The 22,500-nt window shown below is 37.4% G+C and overlaps 6 protein-coding genes across 8 annotated transcripts; all 6 read left to right on the top strand.

The window, feature by feature from the left end:
• Nucleotides 1-1,303: 1,303 nt before the first annotated feature.
• On the top strand, nt 1,304-2,408 carry LOC113817305 (uncharacterized). The gene is made up of 3 exons (XM_027369326.2): nt 1,304-1,426; nt 1,788-2,022; nt 2,158-2,408. Exons 1-3 carry the CDS (start codon nt 1,414-1,416, stop codon nt 2,243-2,245), a joined length of 336 nt encoding a protein of 111 aa, XP_027225127.2. The 5' UTR covers nt 1,304-1,413; the 3' UTR covers nt 2,246-2,408.
• A 2,505-nt stretch (nt 2,409-4,913) lies between these two features.
• On the top strand, nt 4,914-9,327 carry LOC113817312 (uncharacterized). 3 transcript variants are annotated; one of them, XM_070140582.1, is made up of 3 exons: nt 4,914-4,997; nt 5,450-5,684; nt 9,167-9,327. In XM_070140582.1, the coding sequence occupies exons 1-3, from the start codon at nt 4,985-4,987 to the stop codon at nt 9,252-9,254; spliced, it is 336 nt and encodes a 111-aa protein (XP_069996683.1). In that variant the 5' UTR covers nt 4,914-4,984; the 3' UTR covers nt 9,255-9,327. The 3 variants fall into 3 exon arrangements, with proteins under 3 accessions (XP_069996683.1, XP_069996682.1, XP_069996681.1); XM_070140581.1 differs by lacking the exon at nt 9,167-9,327 and adding an exon at nt 5,821-6,094; XM_070140580.1 differs by lacking the exons at nt 4,914-4,997; nt 5,450-5,684 and adding exons at nt 8,307-8,393; nt 8,794-9,028 and having other exon boundaries at nt 9,167-9,322.
• A 2,172-nt stretch (nt 9,328-11,499) lies between these two features.
• On the top strand, nt 11,500-12,660 carry LOC138859130 (uncharacterized). The gene is made up of 3 exons (XM_070140579.1): nt 11,500-11,584; nt 12,017-12,251; nt 12,387-12,660. Exons 1-3 carry the CDS (start codon nt 11,572-11,574, stop codon nt 12,472-12,474), a joined length of 336 nt encoding a protein of 111 aa, XP_069996680.1. The 5' UTR covers nt 11,500-11,571; the 3' UTR covers nt 12,475-12,660.
• A 1,927-nt stretch (nt 12,661-14,587) lies between these two features.
• On the top strand, nt 14,588-15,779 carry LOC113817309 (uncharacterized). Its single transcript, XM_070140578.1, has 3 exons — nt 14,588-14,681; nt 15,102-15,345; nt 15,484-15,779. Exons 1-3 carry the CDS (start codon nt 14,669-14,671, stop codon nt 15,569-15,571), a joined length of 345 nt encoding a protein of 114 aa, XP_069996679.1. The 5' UTR covers nt 14,588-14,668; the 3' UTR covers nt 15,572-15,779.
• Nucleotides 15,780-18,050: 2,271 nt separating this feature from the next.
• LOC113817306 (uncharacterized) lies at nt 18,051-19,125 on the top strand. Its single transcript, XM_027369327.2, has 3 exons — nt 18,051-18,147; nt 18,564-18,807; nt 18,946-19,125. Exons 1-3 carry the CDS (start codon nt 18,135-18,137, stop codon nt 19,031-19,033), a joined length of 345 nt encoding a protein of 114 aa, XP_027225128.2. The 5' UTR covers nt 18,051-18,134; the 3' UTR covers nt 19,034-19,125.
• A 2,274-nt stretch (nt 19,126-21,399) lies between these two features.
• On the top strand, nt 21,400-22,350 carry LOC113817307 (uncharacterized). The gene is made up of 3 exons (XM_027369328.2): nt 21,400-21,480; nt 21,714-21,951; nt 22,084-22,350. Exons 1-3 carry the CDS (start codon nt 21,468-21,470, stop codon nt 22,163-22,165), a joined length of 333 nt encoding a protein of 110 aa, XP_027225129.2. The 5' UTR covers nt 21,400-21,467; the 3' UTR covers nt 22,166-22,350.
• The last annotated feature ends 150 nt before the right edge of the window (nt 22,351-22,500 follow it).

Raw genomic sequence — 22,500 nt, 5'->3', positions numbered from 1 at the left:
AAAAATAAGATATATGATAAAGAGAAACGTTGAAGAAAGATATGTACACACCGATCAGGAATAATGATGTAGTCCTACAAATCAGTGACCCAAGTGTGTGTGTGAATATACCGTCCATTATTATACCGTGGTCATCAGTCATCCTCGTATTAATACACCCAGGAGCCAAGTCTTTATCCTTTATATTACCTTGTTTAAATCTTTTATCATTATTTGTGTTATGTGGTATCGCATAATTACGGTAATCGCTAATAAAGGGAGAGCAAAGCAACAAAACTTCAGTAATGTGGCCGCAAAGCAAACTATGTATGTGTGTGTATAAATATATGCATATATGTGTGTGTGGTTGTGCATACATACAAACACATTCGGATATATATGGATGCAAATAGATAGATATAGATATGTCCGCAGTGAAGAACATGACATGAACACTTCAAATCATAAATCGAGAGTGAACATTTCTAATAAAAACAAAAAAAGAAAAAAAAATGTCACATACACCGCATAGTAAATTTAATCTACAGTAGAGATAAATCAAGTCTCAACATTCAACAAATGGCAAAGAAAACAAAACCAAATGCATAGACAAAATGTCGAGAAAATTAAAATGAAACCATTAACGAATAAAGTGAAACAGAAAACGGACACTCACGCAGGGAAAGTGTGTTACAAGGGCAGGTGTTCGAGTGTTGGTGTGGAATGTTACCTCTACGGAATCGCTGACTACATCCGAGTGCATATATATGTGTGTGTGTGTGTGTGTGCTCTATGTGTTAATACATGTATATTCATATATATGAATTTATATAAGTATAGATTGATATATAAAAATACATATATATATATATATATATATATATATATATATATATATATATATATATATATATGTATATATACAAGTGTTAGTGCCCAAAAAAGGGGTTTTGACCTGTCGGCATCTTTTTCGTACAGATTTCATGATTCCTTCCACCCCTTTTTGGTGATGTAACTTCCTATGTGGTCGGTTTAGAAATTCTTTTTTATTATTATTATAGCTGAAAAGTTGACAAAAACAGGCATCGCACGGTGTACAGTATATGTATCTCTATCTTCACTAATATATTCATGTATGTATCCATCTGTATGCTACATATATATGTAGATAGATCGGTATGGATGTGTAAATGTATATTTATAGTTCATATATTTATGATTTTATTATTGTGCATATGTTTTATACACACGCACACAAATCTATATCCCGTACATGGAGAAAGTGACGTCAATGCAGGTACTTTACCTCTCCCCGTAGGCCTACTTAAGCAAGCTCGGAGGCGTTTGGGGAACCAGTCATCCTGTGAACACCATCGAGTGACGACCTACTCTGCTGCTTGTCCTGCTCCGCTTCTTAAGCTTTTGCGCTACACAATGGCCGCTCACGGTACGGTTAAACGCATAGCTAATGTAGTATATGAAATACGAGTTCGGGTGTTCGGGTGTGAAAATACTGTACAGTATACATACGTCGATATAACATACTTGTGATATCGTTTGTGCTTGGAATCTTCAAGAACCAATGAAGTTGGTATCTTGTTTCGGTTTTACAGTGAAATATGTTAATAGAAAGAATATTGAACAGTTTTAGTCTAAGACATATGAAGGTTTCATTCAAGTGGGTTTAACTCTTCTCTATGTCTAATCACACACATACATGTGCGTGTTCTGTTAGTTTTGCTAGGCTTTCTCACCGCCATCCTAACCATCCTGAACAAAACGGCATCTACTGAACCATCCCTTTGCAGGAATCACCTTCGCCGCCCTCCTCCTCGCCCTGGCCGCCCTCACGCACGCAGCCGACACCACCAACAAAAACGACGCACGACTTCTCTTCGAAGACGCCGACAAATCCGTCACCATAGGCGTCGATTCCGTCTTCTACATCGGGGTCATCGCCGTCGGCCTGCTCTTGGTCGCGTCTTTCCTGGGGCTCTTCGGGACAACGGCCAAGGTTGCTCAGCCCTACGACTACGCCGCCACGTGAGTTTCGCCTCGTCTTAAGAGGCTTTGGCGTTCTGAAATTGTTTTAGTAGATAAGAATTGTATAGTGAAATTAGTTTATATAAAAGCGTAACTGTAATAAACGTATATTAACTCCAAACTCTATTTCGACAGCTCTTATGCTGCCCCTGCTCCAGCCTACGATGACAAGACCACCTTCGTCCATCAGTTGATTGATGATGCTGTCAACAAGTTCCAGTAGAGACCGCGAACATAAATATTCGAGAATCGAATATGCTTACACAACGAAATACCTGTTGTTCTTTGCATTTATTTTCAAACTTATCAACTTGCTGTGATTTTTCTTTTTCTCCTGGTCGTCACAGTAGACAGTGGAACCTGTGACTGATCTGTTGATCTTCTGTTAGTTATATTTTATTTTATTTATGATGTAAATAAATTGTTTTGTTTATGTTCTGTTTTCGAATGTCCTTCTGACGTGAAATTATAACATTTATCATTTCGATTTGGCCTCTCCCTGTCGCTCTTTCTCTTTCGTTTTCTTTCCCTTTTTTTTTTTTTCTTTTTTTTTTTTTTTTTGTCTCTCCTTTCTCCTTATCGTAAGCTGTCTTATCCCATCTATCCCTCGTTTTTTGTCATTATCTCCCTTTTCTTTCCCATTATTTCTAATTCTAAATTCAAATCGATTTATATTCTAGTGATATAATATCGATTTTTTTTTCTTTCTTTGTTTAACTTTAATCCATATTATCTTTTCATCTCACCTTCCTATGCACGAAAGAGAGAGAGAAAAGAAAAGTTGAAGCCAGATGTGCTCAGACTGAACAGGAAAATTATTGATGTATTTCAAAGCAATATTTGTGTGCGTGCATGCAGGTATGTGTGGGTAAGATACCGTCCCTTATCAAAGCGTTGTCATCTGCCATCAACCAAGAAGAGCCATGTGGGAAAGAAAAATAATAAAAGTTAGCAAGAAGTGAAAAGTTGAAAACCGATTTACGTAGACAGAACGGGGGGGAATGTTGCCTTATTTCAACAAAGCAGTTGCATGAAATTTTGTGTGGGTGCTTGTAATTTTGTGTGTGGGTGTGTGTGTGTGTGTGGGTGTATGTAATTCTGTGTGGGTGCATGTAATTCTGCGCGTGTGTGTGTGTGTGTGTGTGGGTGGGTGCGTGTAATTCTCGGTGGGTGCATGTAATTCTGTGTGTGTGTATGTGTGGGTGCGTGTAATTCTTTGTGGGTGCATGTAATTCTGTGTATGTGTGGGTGCATGAAATTTTGTGTGGGTGCATATAATTTTGTGTGTGTGTGTGTATGTGTGGGTGCATGTAATTCTGTGTGTGTGTGTGTGTGGGTGGGTGGGTGCGTGTAATTCTGTGTGAGTGCATGTAATTCTGTGTGTGTGTGTATGTATGTATGTGTGGGTGCATGAAATTTTGTGTGGGTGCATGTAATTGTGTGTGTGTGTATGTGTGGGTGCATGTAATTGTGTGTGGGTGTATGTAATTCTGTGTGGGTGCAAGTAATTCTGTGTGGGTGCATGTAATTCTGTGTGTGTGTGTGTGTGTGTGTGTGTGTATGTGTGGGTGCATGTAATTCTCTGTGTGTGTGCTTATGTGTGAATGAGTCGTCTTTTATCAGTGTGTTATCATCAGTTATCAACGAATCAGATATCTGTAGCCAGCTATTTATGACTTTCTCATTCCTTCTTTCTCTTGAACACTTTATCAAGATTTGTTACTTTTATCGCTTGATTATCACCGTTGACGTTAAGTGGGAGCGGCGAAACATCAATAGTGTCGCATTAAAACTAAATATATGTGCATGAGATTTTCTTTATTTGCATATACATAAATGAACAAAACCATGAATGAAGTAGCGTGTACACAAAGAAAATAAGATTATAAAAAAAGAGTCACAATAAGAAATTAAATTGAATCGAAACATTTGATGTTATCGTGATTATTTCCTTTATATATATATAATATATATACATATGTATATATATATATATATATATACATATATATATTTAGATTCCTATATGTGTGTGTGTATGCACATACGTGTGTCGATGTAGATGCATATAGATAGATATTGTATATCAGTACCAATGTGTCGTGATACGTAGTATTAACATAAAAGCTTCGATTATAAAGAAAGATTAAATATCTATTGAAATGGAAATTATATTTCTGGTCGCACTCACAGTCTTTAGTAAAACGAAATCAGATCTTCATATCAAATAAAAGACAAAGAAAACGACACGAAATGCACAGACAGAGTCGAACAAATAAAGTGAGAATGAGACTTTAAGAACATCATAAGGAGGGCAACAGGAAACGGACACTCTCGCCTAGGGAAAGTGTCTTCAAAGGTCAGGTGTCCGAGTCCAGGTGAAGTGTTTTCCCTCTACGGAATGCATGTGTTCGTGTATGTGCGTGTGTGTGTGTTTGTGTGTGCATATATATATATATATATATATATATATATATATATATATATATATATATATATATGTGTGTGTGTGTGTGTGTGTGTGTGTGTGTGTGTGTGTGTGTGTGTGTGTGTGTGTGTGTGTGTGTGTGTGGCAGTACCCGAAAAAAGGATGCATGACCTATCGGTCTCTTCGAACCAAACAGAAGAGGATCGGATCCCGGACTATTTGCATATATTAAAAAAATACAAACACATCAACCTCCAATTTTGCATTATCTACCAATAAGTTCACTTACCTATGTATCTATCTGCATTTCTTCTGTATATGTATATTCATCCATCTACATCTATATGTATATAAATCCATATCCACGCCCCCAAGGAGAGAAAGTGTGCCTTCAATGCAGGTAATTTACCTCTCCCCGTAGGACTACTTAAGCAACCACGGAGGCCTTTGAGGAACCAGTCATCCTGTGAACACCATCGCGTGACGATCTAATCTACTGCTTGTCTTCCGCTTAATAAGCTTTTGCGCTACACAATGGCCGCTCACGGTACGGTCAAACGCTTACCTATTATAGTATATGCAAATACGTGCCTTGGTATTTGTGTGAAAATACTGTACAGTATACACACGTCGATATGATATAGTGACATGTGGAATGTGAATGCCAAGTTCGTGTATGTGTTTGGGTATTGGAAACTTAAAGAACCAATGGAGTAGACATCATCCTGTTCTTAACATGTTTCAGAGAGTGAAATTCCTCAATAGAATGAATTTGAAGAGTTGAATCTCAGACGTCTAAAGTTTTTTTGTTTTGTCTTTTTTAGTGGATTTATCTTCCCTGTCTCTCTCACACACACATACACACATATATGTATGTGTTTATGTATATGTATGTATATACTTATAAACATACATAGATGTTTTTTGTTATTTCTGCTAAGCATCATCACCGCCAATCATTCTGGATAAAGTGCCAACTACTGAACCATCCCTTTGCAGGAATCACCTTCGCCGCCCTCCTCCTCGCCCTGGCCGCCCTCACGCACGCAGCCGACACCACCAACAAAAACGACGCACGACTTCTCTTCGACGACACCGACAAATCCGTCACTATCGGCGGCGCGTCCCTCTTCTACATCGGGGCCATCGCCGTCGGCCTGCTCTTGGTCGCGTCTTTCCTGGGGCTCTTCGGGACAACGGCCAAGGTTGCTCAGCCCTACGACTACGCCGCTACGTGAGTTTCGCTTCGTCTTAAGAGGCTTTGGCGTTCTGAAATTGATCTCTTAGTTGATAAGAATTGTATAGTGAAATTAGTTTATATGAAACCGTAACTAATAACATTATATTAATTCCAAACTCTATTTCGACAGCTCTTATGCTGCCCCTGCTCCAGCCTACGATGATAAGACCACCTTCGTCCATCAATTGATTGATGATGCTGTCAACAAGTTCCAGTAGAGACCGTGAACATAAATATTCGAGAATCGAATATGCTTACATAACGAAATACCTGTTGTTCTGTGCATTTATTTTCAAACTGTTCAACTTGCTGTGATTTTTCTTTTTCTCCTGGTCGTCACAGTAGACAGTGGAACCTGTGACTGATCTGTTGATCTTTTGTTTGTTATATTCTATTTAATTTATGATGTAAATAAATTGTTTTGTTTATGTACTGTTTTTGACTGTCCTTCTGACGTGAAATTAAATCATTTATCATTTCGATTTGGTCTCTCCCTGTCGCTCTTTCTCTTTCGTTTTCTTTCCCATTTTCTTTGTCTCTCCTTTCTCCTTATCTTAAGCTGTCTTATCTCCTTTTCCCTTTTCTTTCTCCTATCTTTTCTGTTCTCTATAGATAACCATCCATCTACCCCTCGTTTTTTATCATTATCTCTTTTCTTTCCCATTTCTTCTAATTCAAAATTCAAATTGATTTAAATTCTGGTAATGTAAAATCGTTCTTTTTTTCTTTCTTTCTTTCTTTAACTTTAATTCTTCCTATGCACGTAAGAGAATAAAAAGAGAAAAGTTGAAGCCAGACATGCTCAGACTGAACAGGAAAAATATTGATGTATTTCTTCAAAGCAATGACATATAAGTGTGTGCGTGCATGTAGGTATGTGTGGGTAAAGATACCGTCCCTTATCAAAGCGTTATCATCTGCCATCAACCAAGAAGAGCTCTCTGTAGCCATGTGGGAAAGAAAAAAATAATAAGAAGAATTAGCATGAAGTGAAAAGTTGAAGACCGATTTACGTAGACAGAATGGGGGTAAATGTTGCCTTATTTCAACAAAGTAGTTGCATGTAATTCTGTTTGTGTGTGTGTGTGCGTATGTGTGAATGTGTCTTTTATCAGTGTGTTATCATCAGTTATCATCGAATCAGATATCTGTAACCAATCATTTATGACTTTCTCATTCCTTCTTTTTCTTGAATTCTTTATCATGATTTATTATTTTTATCGCTTGGTTATCACCATTGACGTTAAGTGGGAGCGGCGAAACATCAATATTGTCGCATCAAAACTAAATATATGTGCAGGAGCCTTTCTTTATTTGCATATATGTAAACGAACAAAACCATGAATGCAGTAGCGTGTACAGAAAGGTAATAGAATAATAAAAAAGAGACAATAAGAAATTAAATTGAATCGAAACATCTGATGAGTTATCGTGATTGTTCCCTTTATATAGATAGATAGATAGATACATAGATAGATAGATAGATAGATAGATAGATAGATAGATAGATAGATTTCTATATGTGTGTATATGCATATACGCGTGTAGATGTAGATGCATATACATAGATATTGTATATCAGTACCAACGTGTCGTGATACATAGTATCATAAAAGCTTCGATTATAAACAAAGATTAAATATCTATCGAAATGGAAATGATATTTCTGGTCGCACTCACAGTCTATAGTAAAACGAAATCAGATCTTGACATCAAATAAAAGACAAAGAAAACGACACGAAATGCACAGACAAAAAGTCGAACAAATAAAGTGAGAATGAGACTTTAAGAACATCATAAGGAGGGCAACAGGAAACGGACACTCTCGCCTAGGGAAAGTGTCTTCAAAGGTCAGGTGTCCGAGTCCAGGTGAAGTGTTTTCCCTCTACGGAATGCATGTGTTCGTGTGTGTATGTATATACATACATACATACATATATATATTATATATATATATATATATATATATATATATGTATATATACATATATATATATATTATATATAGAAGTATATATATATATATATATATATATATATATATATATATATATTACATATGTATATATAGAAGTATATATATATATATATATATATATATATATATATATATATATATATATATATATATTATATATGTATATATAGAAGTATATATATATATACATATATATATATATATATATATATATATATATATATATATATATATATTTACATGTGCGTATCTATATGAATGTATGTTTATAGATGCATACATATCAGTATATATATATATACATGTGTGTGTGTGTGTGTGTGTGTGTGTGTGGCAGGATGCATGACCTATCGGTCTCTTCGAACCAAACAGAATAGGATCGGATCCCGGACTAATTTGCATATATTGAAAAATACAAACACATCCACCTCCAATTTTACATTATCTACCAATATTTTCACATACCTATGTATGTATCTATTTGCATTTCTTCTGTATATGTACAATTATCCATCTACATCTATATGTATATAAATCCATATCCACGCCCCCAAGGAGAGAAAGTGTGCCTTCAATGCAGGTAATTTACCTCTCCCCGTAGGACTACTTAAGCAACCACGGAGGCCTTTGAGGAACCAGTCATCCTGTGAACACCATCGCGTGACGATCTAATCTACTGCTTGTCCCGCTTAATAAGCTTTTGCGCTACACAATGGCCGCTCACGGTACGGTCAAACGCTTACCTATTATAGTATATGCAAATACGTGTCTGGGTGTTTGTGTGTATACTATACAGTATACACACGTCGATATGAAATTGTACATGTGGAATGTGAATGCCAAGTTCGTGTATGTGTTTGGGTATTGGAAACTTAAAGAACCAATGGAGTAGACATCATCCTGTTCTAAACATGTTTCAGAGAGTGAAATTCCTTTGTTTTTTATTCAGTGGATTTATCTTCCCTATCTCTCTCTCTCTCTCACACACATACACATATATATGTATGTGCTTATGTTTATGTATGTATATACATATAAACATACATGTTTTTGTTATTTCTGCTAAGCATTATCACCGCCAATCATTCTGGATAAAGCGCCAACTACTGAACCATCCCTTTGCAGGAATCACCTTCGCCGCCCTCCTCCTCGCCCTGGCCGCCCTCACGCACGCAGCCGACACCACCAACAAAAACGACGCACGACTTCTCTTCGACGACACCGACAAATCCGTCACTATCGGCGGCGCGTCCCTCTTCTACATCGGGGCCATCGCCGTCGGCCTGCTCTTGCTCGCGACTTTCCTGGGGATCTTCGGGACAACGGCCAAGGTTGCTCAGCCCTACGACTACGCCGCCACGTGAGTTTCGCCTCGTCTTAAGAGGCTTTGGCGTTCTGAAATTGATCTCTTAGTTGATAAGAATTGTATAGTGAAATTAGTTTATAGGAAAGCGTAACTGTAATAAAATAATATTAATTCCAAACTCTATTTCGACAGCTCTTATGCTGCCCCTGCTCCAGCCTACGATGACAAGACCACCTTCGTCCATCAATTGATTGATGATGCTGTCAACAAGTTCCAGTAGAGACCGCGAACATAAATATTCGAGAATCGAATATGCTTACAGAATGAAATACCTGCTGTTCTGTTCATTTATTTTCAAACTGTTCAACTTGCTGTGATTTTTCTTTTTATCCCGGTCGTCACAGTAGACAGTGGAAACTGTGACTGATCTGTTGATATTTTGTTTGTTATATTCTATTTAATTTATGATGTAAATAAATTGTATTGTTTATGTACTGTTTTTGACTGTCCTGACGTGAAATTAAATCACTGGTTATGTTTTCGATTTGGCCTCTCCCTGTCACTCTTTCTCTTTCGTTTTCTTTCCCATTTTCTTTGTCTCTCCTTTCTCCTTATCTTAAGCTGTCTTATCTCCTTTTCCCTTTTCTTTCTCTTATCTTTTCTGTTCTCTATAGATAACCATCCATCTACCCCTCGTTTTTTATCATCTCTTTTCTTTCCCATTTCTTCTAATTCTCTATTCAAATTGATTTAAATTCTGGTAATGTAAAATAGTTCTTTTTTCTTTCTTTCTTTCTTTAACTTTAATTCTTCCTATGCACGTAAGAGAGAAAAAAGAGAAAAGTTGAAGCCAGATATGCTCAGACTGAACAGGAAAAATATTGATGTATTTCTCCAAAGCAATGACATATAAGTGTGTGCGTGCATGTAGGTATGTGTGGGTAAAGATACCGTCCCTTATCAAAGCGTTGTCATCTGCCATCAACCAAGAAGAGCTTTCTGTAGCCATGTGGGAAAGAAAAAAATAATAAGAAGAATTAGCATGAAGTGAAAAGTTGAAGACCGATTTACGTAGACAGAACGGGGGTAAATGTTGCCTTATTTCAACAAAGCAGTTGCATGAAATTCTGTGTGTGTGTGTGTGTGTGTGTGTGTGTGTGTGTGCGTATGTGTGAATGTGTCATCTTTTATCAGTGAGTTATCATCAGTTATCATCGAATCAGATATCTGTAGCCAATCATTTATGACTTTCTCATTCCTTCTTTTTCTTGAATTCTTTATCATGATTTATTATTTTTATCGTTTGGTTATCACCGTTGACGTTGAGTGGGAGCGGCGAAACATCAATATTGTCGCATCAATACTAAATATATGTGCATGAGTCTTTCTTTATTTGCATATATGTAAACAAACAAAACCATGAATGCAGTAGCGTATACAGAAAGGTAATAAAATAATAAAAAAGAGACAATAAGAAATTAAATTGAATCGAAACATCTGATGAGTTATCGTGATTGTTCCCTTTATATGTATATATATATATATATATAGATATAGATAGATAGATAGATAGATAGATAGATAGATAGATAGATTTCTATATGTGTGTGTATATGCACATACGCGCGTAGATGTAGATGCATATTGATAGATATTGTTTATCAGTACCAACATGCCGTGATACATAGTATCATAAAAGCTTCCATTATAAACGATTAAATATCTATCGAAATGGAAATTATATTTATGGTCGCACTCACAGTCTATAGTAAAACGAAATCAGATCTTGACATCAAATAAATGACAAAGAAAACGACACGAAATGCACAGACAAAGAGTCGAACAAATAAAGTGAGAATAAGACTTTAAGAACATCATAAGGAGGGCAACAGGAAACGGACACTCTCGCGCAGGGAAAGTGTCTTCAAAGTCAGGTGTCCGAGTCCAGGTGAAGTGTTTTCCCTCTACGGAATGCATGTGTTCGTGTATGTGCGTGTGTGTGTGTTTGTGTGTGCATATATATACATATATATATATATATATATATATATATATATATATATATATATATATATATGTGTGTGTGTGTGTGTGTGTGTGTGTGTGTGTGTGTGTGTGTGTGTGTGTGTGTAGATGTGTATATATGTGTATGTGTGTGTGTGTATGCATGTATGTATATAGATGTATATAAAGGTGTATATATATATGTGGCAGTACCCGAAAAAAGGATGCATGACCTATTGGTCTCTTCGAACCAAACAGAATAGGATCGGATCCCGGACTATTTGCATATATTGAAAAATACAAACACATCCACCTCCAATTTTACATTATCTACCAATATTTTCACATACCTATGTATCTATCTGCATTTCTTCTGTATATGTATATTTATCCATCTACATCTATATGTATATACATCCATATCCACGCCCCCAAGGAGAGAAAGTGTGCCTTCAATGCAGGTAATTTACCTCTCCCCGTAGGACTACTTAAGCAACCACGGAGGCCTTTGGGGAACCAGTCATCCTGTGAACACCATCGCGTGACGATCTAATCTACTGCTTGTCCCGCTTAATAAGCTTTTGCGCTACACAATGGCCGCTCACGGTACGGTCAAACGCTTAGATATTATAGTATATGCAAATATGTGCCTTGGTATTTGTGTGAAAATACTGTACAGTATACACATGTCGATATGACATTGTGCATGTGGAATGTGAATGCCAAGTTCGTGTATGTGTTTGGGTATTGGAAACTTAAAGAACAAATGAAAACATCATCCTGCTCTAAACGTTTCAGAGTGAAATTCCTCTATAGAATGAATTTGAAGAGTTTTGAAGTTCAGACGTCTATTTTTTTTTTTTTTTTTCCAGTGGATTTTTCTTCCATCTCTCTCTCACACACACATACACATATGTATGTATTTATGTATATGTATGTATATACATATAAACATACATGTTTTTGTTATTTCTGCTGGGCATTATCACCGCCAATCATTCTGGATAATGCGCCAACTACTGAGCCATCCCTTTGCAGGAATCACCTTCGCCGCCCTCCTCCTCGCCCTGGCCGCCCTCACGCACGCGGCCGACACCACCAACAAAAACGACGCACGACTTCTCTTCGACGACACCGACAAATCCGTCACTATCGGCGGCGCGTCCCTCTTCTACATCGGGGCCATCGCCGTCGGCCTGCTCTTGGTCGCGACTTTCCTGGGGCTCTTCGGGACAACGGCCAAGGTTGCTCAGCCCTACGACTACGCCGCCACGTGAGTTTCGCCTCGTCTTAAGAGGCTTTGGCGTTCTGAAATTGTTTTAGTAGATAAGAATTGTATAGTTAAATTAGATTATATGAAAGCGTAACTGTAATAAACGTATATTTATTCCAAACTCTATTTCGACAGCTCTTATGCTGCCCCTGCTCCAGCCTACGATGACAAGACCACCTTCGTCCATCAATTGATTGATGATGCTGTCAACAAGTTCCAGTAGAGACCGCGAACATAAATATTCGAGAATCGAATATGCTTACAGAACGAAATACCTGTTGTTCTGTGCATTTATTTTCAAACTTATCAACTTGCTGTGATTTTTCTTTTTCTCCTGGTCGTCACAGTAGACAGTGGAACCTGTGACTGATCTGTTGATCTTTTGTTTGTTATATTCTATTTAATTTATGATGTAAATAAATTGTTTTGTTTATGTACTGTTTGTGACTGTCCTTCTGGCGTGAAAGTAAATCAATGCTTATCTTTTCGATTTGGCCTCTCCCTGTCGCTCTTTCTCTTTCGTTTTCTTTCCCATTTTCTTTGTCTCTCCTTTCTCCTTATCTTAAGCTGTCTTATTTCCTCCTTTTCCCTTTTCCATTTACCCCTTTTTTTATCATTATCTCCCTTTTCTTTCCCATTTCTTTTAATTCTCTATTCAAATTGATTTAAACTCTAGTAATGTAAAATTGTTCTTTTTTCTTTCTTTCTTTAACTTTAATCTTTAACTTTAATTCTTCCTATGCACGTAAGAGAATAAAAAGAGAAAAGTTGAAGCCAGACATGCTCAGACTGGACAGTAAAACTATTGATGCATTTCTTCAAAGCAATGATATATAAGTGTGTGCGTGCATGCAGGTATGTGTGGGTAAAGATACTGTCCCTTATCAAAGCGTTATCATCTGCCATCAACCAAGAAGAGCTCTCTGTAGCCATGTGGGAAAGAAAAAAATAATAAGAAGAATTAGCATGAAGTGAAAAGTTGAAGACCGATTTACGTAGACAAAACGGGGGTAAATGTTGCCTTATTTCAACAAAGTAGTTGCATGTAATTCTGTTTGTGTGTGTGTGTGTGTGTGCGTATGTGTGAATGTGTCTTTTATCAGTGTGTAATCATCAGTTATCATCGAATCAGATATCTGTAACCAATCATTTATGACTCTCATTCCTTCTTTTTCTTGAATTCTTTATCATGATTTATTATTTTTATCGCTTGGATATCACCGTTGACGTTAAGTGGGAGCGGCGAAACATCAATAGTGTCGCATTAAAACTAAATACATGTGAATGAGTCTTTCTTTATTTCCATATACGTAACCGAACAAAACCATGAATGCAGTAGCGTGTACACAAAGATAATAAAATAATAAAAAAGAGACAATAAGAAATTAAATTGAATCGAAACATCTGATGAGTTATCGTGATTGTTCCCTTTATATGTATATATATATATATATATAGATATAGATAGATAGATAGATAGATAGATAGATAGATAGATTCCTATATGTGTATGTATATGCACATACGCGTGTAGATGTAGATGCATATACATAGATATTGTATATCAGTACCACCGTGTCGTGATACATAGTATTAACATAAAAGCTTCGATTATAAACAAAGATTAAATATCTATAGATAGTAATATTTTTGGTCGCACTCACAATTTATAATAAAACGAAATCAGATCTTGACATCAAATAAAAGACAAAGAAAACGACATGAAATGCATAGACAAAAAGTCGAACAAATACAGTGAGGATGAGACTTTAAGAACATCATAAGGAGGGCAACAGGAAACGGACACTCTCGAGCAGGGAAAGTGTCTTCAAAGTCAGGTGTCCGAGTCCAGGTGAAGTGTTTTCCCTCTACGGAATGCATGTGTCCGTGTATGTGTGTGTGTGTGCATATACATACATACATATATAAATGTATATATATACATATGTATATATATACATATCTATATATAAATATATATATATATATATATATATATATATATATATATATATATATATCAGTATCCGAAAAAAGACTACCTCTCGGTCTCTTCGAACCAAACAGAATAGGATCAGAGGAAATCCCGGACTGCTTGCAAACGTCAATTTGTTGCTATATATTGAAACCTCCATCTCCAACTTACATTTTCTATCAATGCGTTCACTTATCTATGTCTGTACGTATCATCACTTGTTCTTTACATGAATATATATCCATCTACGTCTATATGTATATAATTCATATCCCAGCCCCCAAGGAGAGAAAGTGTGCCTTCAATGCAGGTACTTTACCTCTCCCCGTAGGACTACTTAAGCAACCACGGAGGCCTTTGAGGAACCAGTCATCCTGTGAACACCATCGCGTGACGATCTAATCTACTGCTTGTCCCGCTTAATAAGCTTTTGCGCTACACAATGGCCGCTCACGGTACGGTCAAACGCTTAGATATTATAGTATATGCAAATATGTGCCTTGGTATTTGTGTGAAAATACTGTACAGTATACACATGTCGATATGACACTGTGCATGTGGAATGTGAATGCCAAGTTCGTGTATGTGTTTGGGTATTGGAAACTTAAAGAACCAATGGAGTAGACATCATCCTGTCCTAAACGTTTCAGAGTGAAATTCCTCCATAGAATGAATTTGAAGAGTTTTGAAGCTCAGACGTCTATATTTCAGTGGATTTTTCTTCCATCTCTCTCTCACACACATACACTTATGTATGTATTTATGTATATGTATGTATATACATATAAACATACATGTTTTTGTTATTTCTGTTAGGCATTATCACCGCCAATCATTCTGGATAAAGCGCCAACTACTGAACCATCCCTTTGCAGGAATCACCTTCGCCGCCCTCCTCCTCGCCCTGGCCGCCCTCACGCACGCAGCCGACACCACCAACAAAAACGACGCACGACTTCTCTTCGACGACACCGACAAATCCGTCACTATCGGCGGCGCGTCCCTCTTCTACATCGGGGCCATCGCCGTCGGCCTGCTCTTGGTCGCGTCTTTCCTGGGGCTCTTCGGGACAACGGCCAAGGTTGCTCAGCCCTACGACTACGACTACGCCTCCGCCACGTGAGTTTCGCCTCGTCTTAAGAGGCTTTGGCGTTCTGAAATTGGTCTCTCAGTAGATAAGAATTGTATAGTGAAATTAGTTTATATGAAAGCGTAACTGTAATAAACGTATATTAATTCCAAACTCTATTTCGACAGCTCTTATGCTGCCCCTGCTCCAGCCTACGATGACAAGACCACCTTCGTCCATCAATTGATTGATGATGCTGTCAACAAGTTCCAGTAGAGACCGCGAACATAAATATTCGAGAATCGAATATGCTTACAGAACGAAATACCTGTTGTTCTGTGCATTTATTTTCAAACTGTTCAACTTGCTGTGATTTTTCTTTTTCTCCTGGTCGTCACAGTAGACAGTGGAACCTGTGACTGATCTGTTGATCTTTTGTTTGTTATATTTGATTTAATTTATGATGTAAATAAATTGTTTTGTTTATGTACTGTTTTTGAATGTCCTTCTGACGTGAAATTAAATCACTGTTTATCTTTTCGATTTGGTCTCTCCCTGTCGCTCTTTCTCTTTCGTTTTCTTTCCCATTTTCTTTGTCTCTCCTTTCTGCTTATCTTAAGCTGTCTTATCTCCTCCTTTTCCCTTTTCTTTCTCCTATCTCTTCTGTTCTCTATAGATAACCATCCATCTACCCCTCGTTTTTTATCATTATCTCCCTTTTCTTTCCCATTTCTTCTAATTCTCTATTCAAATTGATTTAAATTCTAGTGATGCAAAATCGTTCTTTTTTTCTTTCTTTCTTTCTTTCTTTAACTTTAATTCTTCCTATGCACTTAAGAGAGAACAAAGAGAAAAGTTGAAGCCAGATATGCTCAGACTGAACAGGAAAAATATTGATCTATTTCTTCAAAGCAATATTTGTGTGCGTGCATGTAGGTATGTGTGGGTAAAGATACCGTCCCTTATCAAAGCGTTATCATCTGCCATCAACCAAGAAGAGCTCTCTGTAGCCATGTGGGAAAGAAAAAAATAAGAGAATGAAGTGTGTGTGCACATATGTGTGAATGTGTCGTCCTTTATCAGTGTTATCAGTTATCATGGGATCAGATATCTCAAGTCAAAAAGTCAAAGTTGGTCCCATATCCTATCCGGACATAGGGGACATGTTTTGTAGAGAAACATGCTTACTAAGCCGCGGGATGATGCGGTAGGGTGGCCAGTTCCTCTCCGTACCGACTTTGACCCCAGTATGCTGACGTCAGCATAACAGTGCTCATTCACAGCTGAGTCAACTGAGAGGGGCAGCCGGGCGCGAACCCAGGACCATGCGATTGCAAAGCCAGCGCTCTACCACTGAGCTATGCCACCTCAGATATCTCAGTAGCCAGTTATTTTTGACTTTCTCATTCCTTCTTTCTCTTGAACACTTTATCAAGATTTGTTATTTCTATCGCTTGATTATCACCGTTGACGTTAAGTGGGAGCGGCGAAACATCAATAGTGTCGCATCAAAACTAAATATATGTGCATGAGTCTTTCTTTATTTGCATATACATAAATGAACAAAACCATGAATGCAGTAGCGTGTACACAAAGAAAATAAGATAATAAAAAAAGAGCCACAGTTCAGAAATTAAATTGAATCTGATGAGTTATCGTGATTGTTTCCTTTATATATATATATATATAGAGAGAGATAGATAGATAGATAGATAGATAGATAGATAGATAGATAGATAGATAGATTTAGATTCCTATATGTGTGTGTATATGTACATACGCGTGTAGATGTAGATGCATATAGATATTGTATATCAGTACCGTGTCGTGATACCTTGTATTAACATAAAAGCTTCGATTATAAACAAAGATTAAATATCTATCAAAATGGAAATGATATTTCTGGTCGCACTCACAGTCTATGGTAAAACGAAATCAGATCTTGATATCAAATAAAAGACAAAGAAAACGACACGAAATGCACAGACAAAGAGTCGAACAGATAAAGTGAGAATGAGACTTTAAGAACATCATAAGGAGGGCAACAGGAAACGGACACTCTCGCGCAGGGAAAGTGTCTTCAAAGTCAGGTGTCCGAGTCCAGGTGAAGTGTTTTCCCTCTACGGAATGCATGTGTTCGTGTGTGTGTGTGTGTGTGTGTGTGCATACACACAAACACACACACACACACACACACATATATATATATATATACATACATACATACACACACACACACACACACACACACACACACACACACACACACACACACACACATATATATATATATATATATATATATATATATGTGTGTGTGTGTGTGTGTGTGTGTGTGTGTGTGTGTGTGTGTGTGTGTGTGTGTGTGTGTGTATGTATAGATGTGTATATATGTGTGTGTGTATATGCATGTATGTATATAGATGCATAAATAGGTATATATGTGTGTGTGGCAGTCCCCGAAAAAAGGATACATGACCTATTGGTCTCTTCGAACCAAACAGAATAGGATCGGATCCCGGACTATTTACATATATTGAAAAATACAAACACACCCACCTCCAATTTTACATTATCTACCAATATGTTCACATACCTATGTATCTATCTGCATTTCTTCTGTATATGTATATTCATCCATCTACATCTACATGTATATAAATCCATATCCATGCCCTCAAGGAGAGAAAGTGTGCCTTCAATGCAGGTACTTTACCTCTCCCCGTAGGACTACTTAAGCAACCACGGAGGCCTTTGAGGAACCAGTCATCCTGTGAACACCATCGCGTGACGATCTAATCTACTGCTTGTCCCGCTTAATAAGCTTTTGCGCTACACAATGGCCGCTCACGGTACGGTCAAACGCTTAGCTATTATAGTATATGCAAATATGTGCCTTGGTATTTGTGTGAAAATACTGTACAGCAATACACACGTCGATATGACATTGTGACATGTGGAATGTGAATGCCAAGTTCGTGTATGTGTTTGGGTATTGGAAACTTAAAGAAGAAATGAAAACATTTCAGAGTGAAATTCCTCTATAGAATGAGTTTTGAAGCTCAAACGTCTTTTTTTTTTTTTTTTTTTTTTTTTTTTTAGTGGATTATTCTTCCATCTCTCTCTCACACACACATACACATATGTATGTATTTATGTATATGTATGTATATACATATAAACATACATGTTTTTGTTATTTCTGTTAGGCATTATCACCGCCAATCATTCTGGATAATGCGCCAACTACTGAACCATCCCTTTGCAGGAATCACCTTCGCCGCCCTCCTCCTCGCCCTGGCCGCCCTCACGCACGCAGCCGACACCACCAACAAAAACGACGCACGACTTCTCTTCGACGACACCGACAAATCCGTCACTATCGGCGGCGCGTCCCTCTTCTACATCGGGGCCATCGCCGTCGGCCTGCTCTTGCTCGCGTCTTTCCTGGGGCTCTTCGGGACAACGGCCAAGGTTGCTCAGCCCTACGATTACGACTACGCCTCCGCCACGTGAGTTTCGCCTCGTCTTAAGAGGCTTTGGCGTTCTGAAATTGGTCTCTTGGTAGATAAGAACTGTATAGTGAAATTAGTTTATATGAAAGCGTAACTGTAATAAAATTATATTAATTCCAAACTCTATTTCGACAGCTCTTATGCTGCCCCTGCTCCAGCCTACGATGACAAGACCACCTTCGTCCATCAGTTGATTGATGATGCTGTCAACAAGTTCCAGTAGAGACCGCGAACATAAATATTCGGGAATCGAATATGCTTACAGAACGAAATGCCTGTTGTTCTGTTCATTTATTTTCAAACTTATCAACTTGCTGTAATTATTCTTTTTTCTCCTGGTCGTCACAGTAAACAGTGGAACCTGTGACTGATCTGTTGATCTTTTATTTGTTATATTCTATTTAATTTATGATGTAAATAAATTGTTTTGTTTATGTACTGGTTTTTCTGCCCTTTTGACGTAAAGCGAAATAGATTATCTTTTTTAATGTGTCTATTCCCTGTCGCTCTTTTTCTTTCACTTTCCATTTCTTTTCTCCCTTACTTTCTCCCATTCAGGCTCTCCTATTTTCTCTCTTTTTCTTCTTTTCCTCTCTCTACCTCCCACTTCTATCTAATTTCTCTCCTTCCTTTCTCTGTATCTTCTCTCTCTCACTTCCCCTTCTTATCCTTCTTTCCTATCTGTCTCTCCTATCTCTCTTTCTTTCTTCATCATATCTACACTCTTTCCTTCTTTTTCTCATCCCTGTTCTCTCAAATATCCATTCTTTCCATACCTTCTGTATCTATTCTCTTTAATTACACACACACATATATATATTATTCTCTCCCTCGTCTTCCCATTCTCTCACTATTTACTTTCCCTGACTCTCTTGTTCTAAAGCTTACCTAAATCTTACAAAAAGAAAAAAAAATGTCATCTAATCTTTCCAACCCTCTCTTGTCTAAGAATACGAGGGAGAGAAATAACGAGATATGATAAAAAATGAAGTTGAAGACCGATTTACACAGAACGACCACAAAAAGGTAAATACATATATAGAAATTATGCGTGTTTGTATGTAGTCTCTTATTAGGGTTTTATCATCAGATTTATCAGGTCAGATCTCTCAGCATCATTTCCTTCTTTTTCTTGATATTTTTATCACTTTTTGTGTCATTTGATATTCGTTGCGGCAAAGTATCACTATTGTGGTAGTAAAGATGAGTAATAGTGTCGGATGAGGAATTCTTGACGAGTTCGAAACGTTACGATTCAACTTCATTGGTTATTGTGACCGTTTCTTTTTTGTATGCACGCATATAGATAGATAAATTGTGTGTGTATGCATGTATACATATGCACATGTGAATACGCAAAGATATACATTCATGTAGATATAGATATACAAATATGAACGACGTACGAAGCGAGGAACCACAACTAACGTAAAATAAAACAAAGAAAAACCTAATAATAGCAATAATTCAAAATCATAAAGCAAGATTAAACATCTAAAAATTAATAACAACAAACATCACCTCTTCAGTCGCTCACACCGCTTAAGACTATTAGATAAAAGTAAGTGTCAACATTGAGCAAATAACAGGAATTAAGACATGATACACAAATAAAAATATGAATGAGACTGTTAAAAGTTGGGCAACAGAAAACGGACACTCTCACGCAGGGGAAACTGACTTATATGTTCGGGTGTTCGAGTGCCTATGGTATACTTTCCTTTTACGGAATCACCAACCACAACCAAGTGTGTGTGTTTATAAAATACACACACACACACACACACACACACACACACACACACACACACACACACACACACACATATATATATATATATATATATATATATATATATAGATAGATAGATAGATAGATAGATAGATAGATAGATAGATAGATAGATAGATAATATATATATATATATATATATATATATATATGTGTGTGTGTGTGTGTGTGTGTGTGTGTGTGTGTACAAGTATATATAAGTATATATGTGTGCGTTTGTTTGTATTTATTTCTATGCACACACACACACACACACACACATATATATATAAATGTATATATGTATATATATATATATATATATATATATATATGAATGTATATATATATATATATATATATATATATATATATATGGCAGTGCCCGAAAAAAGAATGGATGACCTATTAGTATCTTCGTTTTAACAGGCTCTATTTTTTTTCTTCCTCTTCTGTTTGATGCATCGCTATTGTAAGCAGCTAACCATTTGGTCGGCAAAAAGTATCGAAATCCTGGACTACTTGGAGAAGTTCCAAACTCGATTTCTTTTCTTATTATTAGATCATATTGGAATATGACAAATGCATAGTCACCTCCAAGTTTACAGTATTTGTCAATATGTTCACTTACCTATTCGTATCTAGCTGCATGTTATCTAAATATGTATGTATCTATGCATATATAGATATGTGTATATGAATTCATATGCCCCGCCCCCTCTAAAGATAGAAAGTGTGGCGTAATGCAGGTACTTTACCTCTCCCCGTAGGACTACTTAAGCAACCACGGAGGCCTTTGAGGCATCAGTCACCCTGTGAACGCCATCGAGTGACGACCTCCTCTGCTGCTTGTCCTGATCCGCTTCTTAAGATTTTGCGCTACACAATGGCCGCTCACGGTACGGTCAAACGCTTAGCTGATATAGTATATGCAAATATGTGCCTGTTTGTGTGTGCAGATACTGTCTAATATACAAACGTCGATTAGTACTTGTGATATGTGAATGCCTAGGTTGTTTATGTGTTTGGGTATTGGAAACTTAGAAAGAATTATCGAAGTTGGTTTCATCCCATCCTGGTGTTCGACTATAGGAAGAATGATCTTCAATAAGCCGTTTTTATCCCTTTGCAGGAATCACCTTCGCCGCCCTCCTCCTCACCCTGGCCGCCCTCACGCACGCAGCCGACGCCGCCCACAAAAGCGACGCACGACTTCTCTTCGAAAACGCCGACAAATCCGTCACCATGGGCGCCGAGTCCCTCTTCTTCATCGGGGCCATCTTCGTCGGCCTGCTCTTGGTCTCGTCTTTCCTGGGGCTCTTCGGGACAACGGCCAAGGTTGCTCAGCCCTACGACTACGCCTCCGCTACGTGAGTTTCGCCTCGTCAAAGGGGGCCTTGGCTTTCTGCAATTGCTCTCGTTGTAGATATGTCGATGGCATTATTTTATATGAAAGCATAATTGTATTGACTTTATATTCACTTCACTCTCCATTTCAACAGCGGTTACGGTCCCCCAGTCTACGAAGAGAAGACCACCTTCATCCAGCAGTTGATTGAGGATGCCATCAACAAGTTCTTGTAGAGAACGCGAGCATAAATTAATATAGGGAACACTGTGTTATGATTATTTGCTTTAACAAAAACATTTTAACTTCTGTGATTTTACTCCTGAATGTCACAGAAGACAGTGGAACCTGTGATTGATCTGTTGATCTTCTGTTTACTAAATTTTATACTATTTATGATGTAAATAAATTGTTTTGTTTGTATATAGTTTTTGACTGTCCATCTCACGGAAAGTGAAATTGTTGTTTATCCTCTTTTAGATTTGTCCTCTCCTTATTCCTCTTTCTCTCGTTTTCTTCCTCGCTCTCACTTTCTATCTCCATTTCCTTCATTTCTATCTCCCCATCGTTC

Source organism: Penaeus vannamei, chromosome 27 (assembly GCF_042767895.1).
Source record: "Penaeus vannamei isolate JL-2024 chromosome 27, ASM4276789v1, whole genome shotgun sequence".
Classification (NCBI taxonomy): Eukaryota; Metazoa; Arthropoda; class Malacostraca; order Decapoda; family Penaeidae; genus Penaeus; species Penaeus vannamei.
Note: the sequence above shows the minus strand (reverse complement) of the source record. Positions and strands in the feature narration are given on the sequence as shown.

Coding starts and splice junctions, on each gene's coding strand:
- LOC113817307 (XM_027369328.2), top strand. Junction 21,952..22,083: donor TACGACTACGCCTCCGCTAC/GTGAGTTTCGCC, acceptor CCATTTCAACAG/CGGTTACGGTCCCCCAGTCT.
- LOC113817305 (XM_027369326.2), top strand. Junction 2,023..2,157: donor CCCTACGACTACGCCGCCAC/GTGAGTTTCGCC, acceptor CTATTTCGACAG/CTCTTATGCTGCCCCTGCTC.
- LOC138859130 (XM_070140579.1), top strand. Junction 12,252..12,386: donor CCCTACGACTACGCCGCCAC/GTGAGTTTCGCC, acceptor CTATTTCGACAG/CTCTTATGCTGCCCCTGCTC.
- LOC113817312 (XM_070140582.1), top strand. Junction 5,685..9,166: donor CCCTACGACTACGCCGCTAC/GTGAGTTTCGCT, acceptor CTATTTCGACAG/CTCTTATGCTGCCCCTGCTC.
- LOC113817306 (XM_027369327.2), top strand. Junction 18,808..18,945: donor TACGACTACGCCTCCGCCAC/GTGAGTTTCGCC, acceptor CTATTTCGACAG/CTCTTATGCTGCCCCTGCTC.
- LOC113817309 (XM_070140578.1), top strand. Junction 15,346..15,483: donor TACGACTACGCCTCCGCCAC/GTGAGTTTCGCC, acceptor CTATTTCGACAG/CTCTTATGCTGCCCCTGCTC.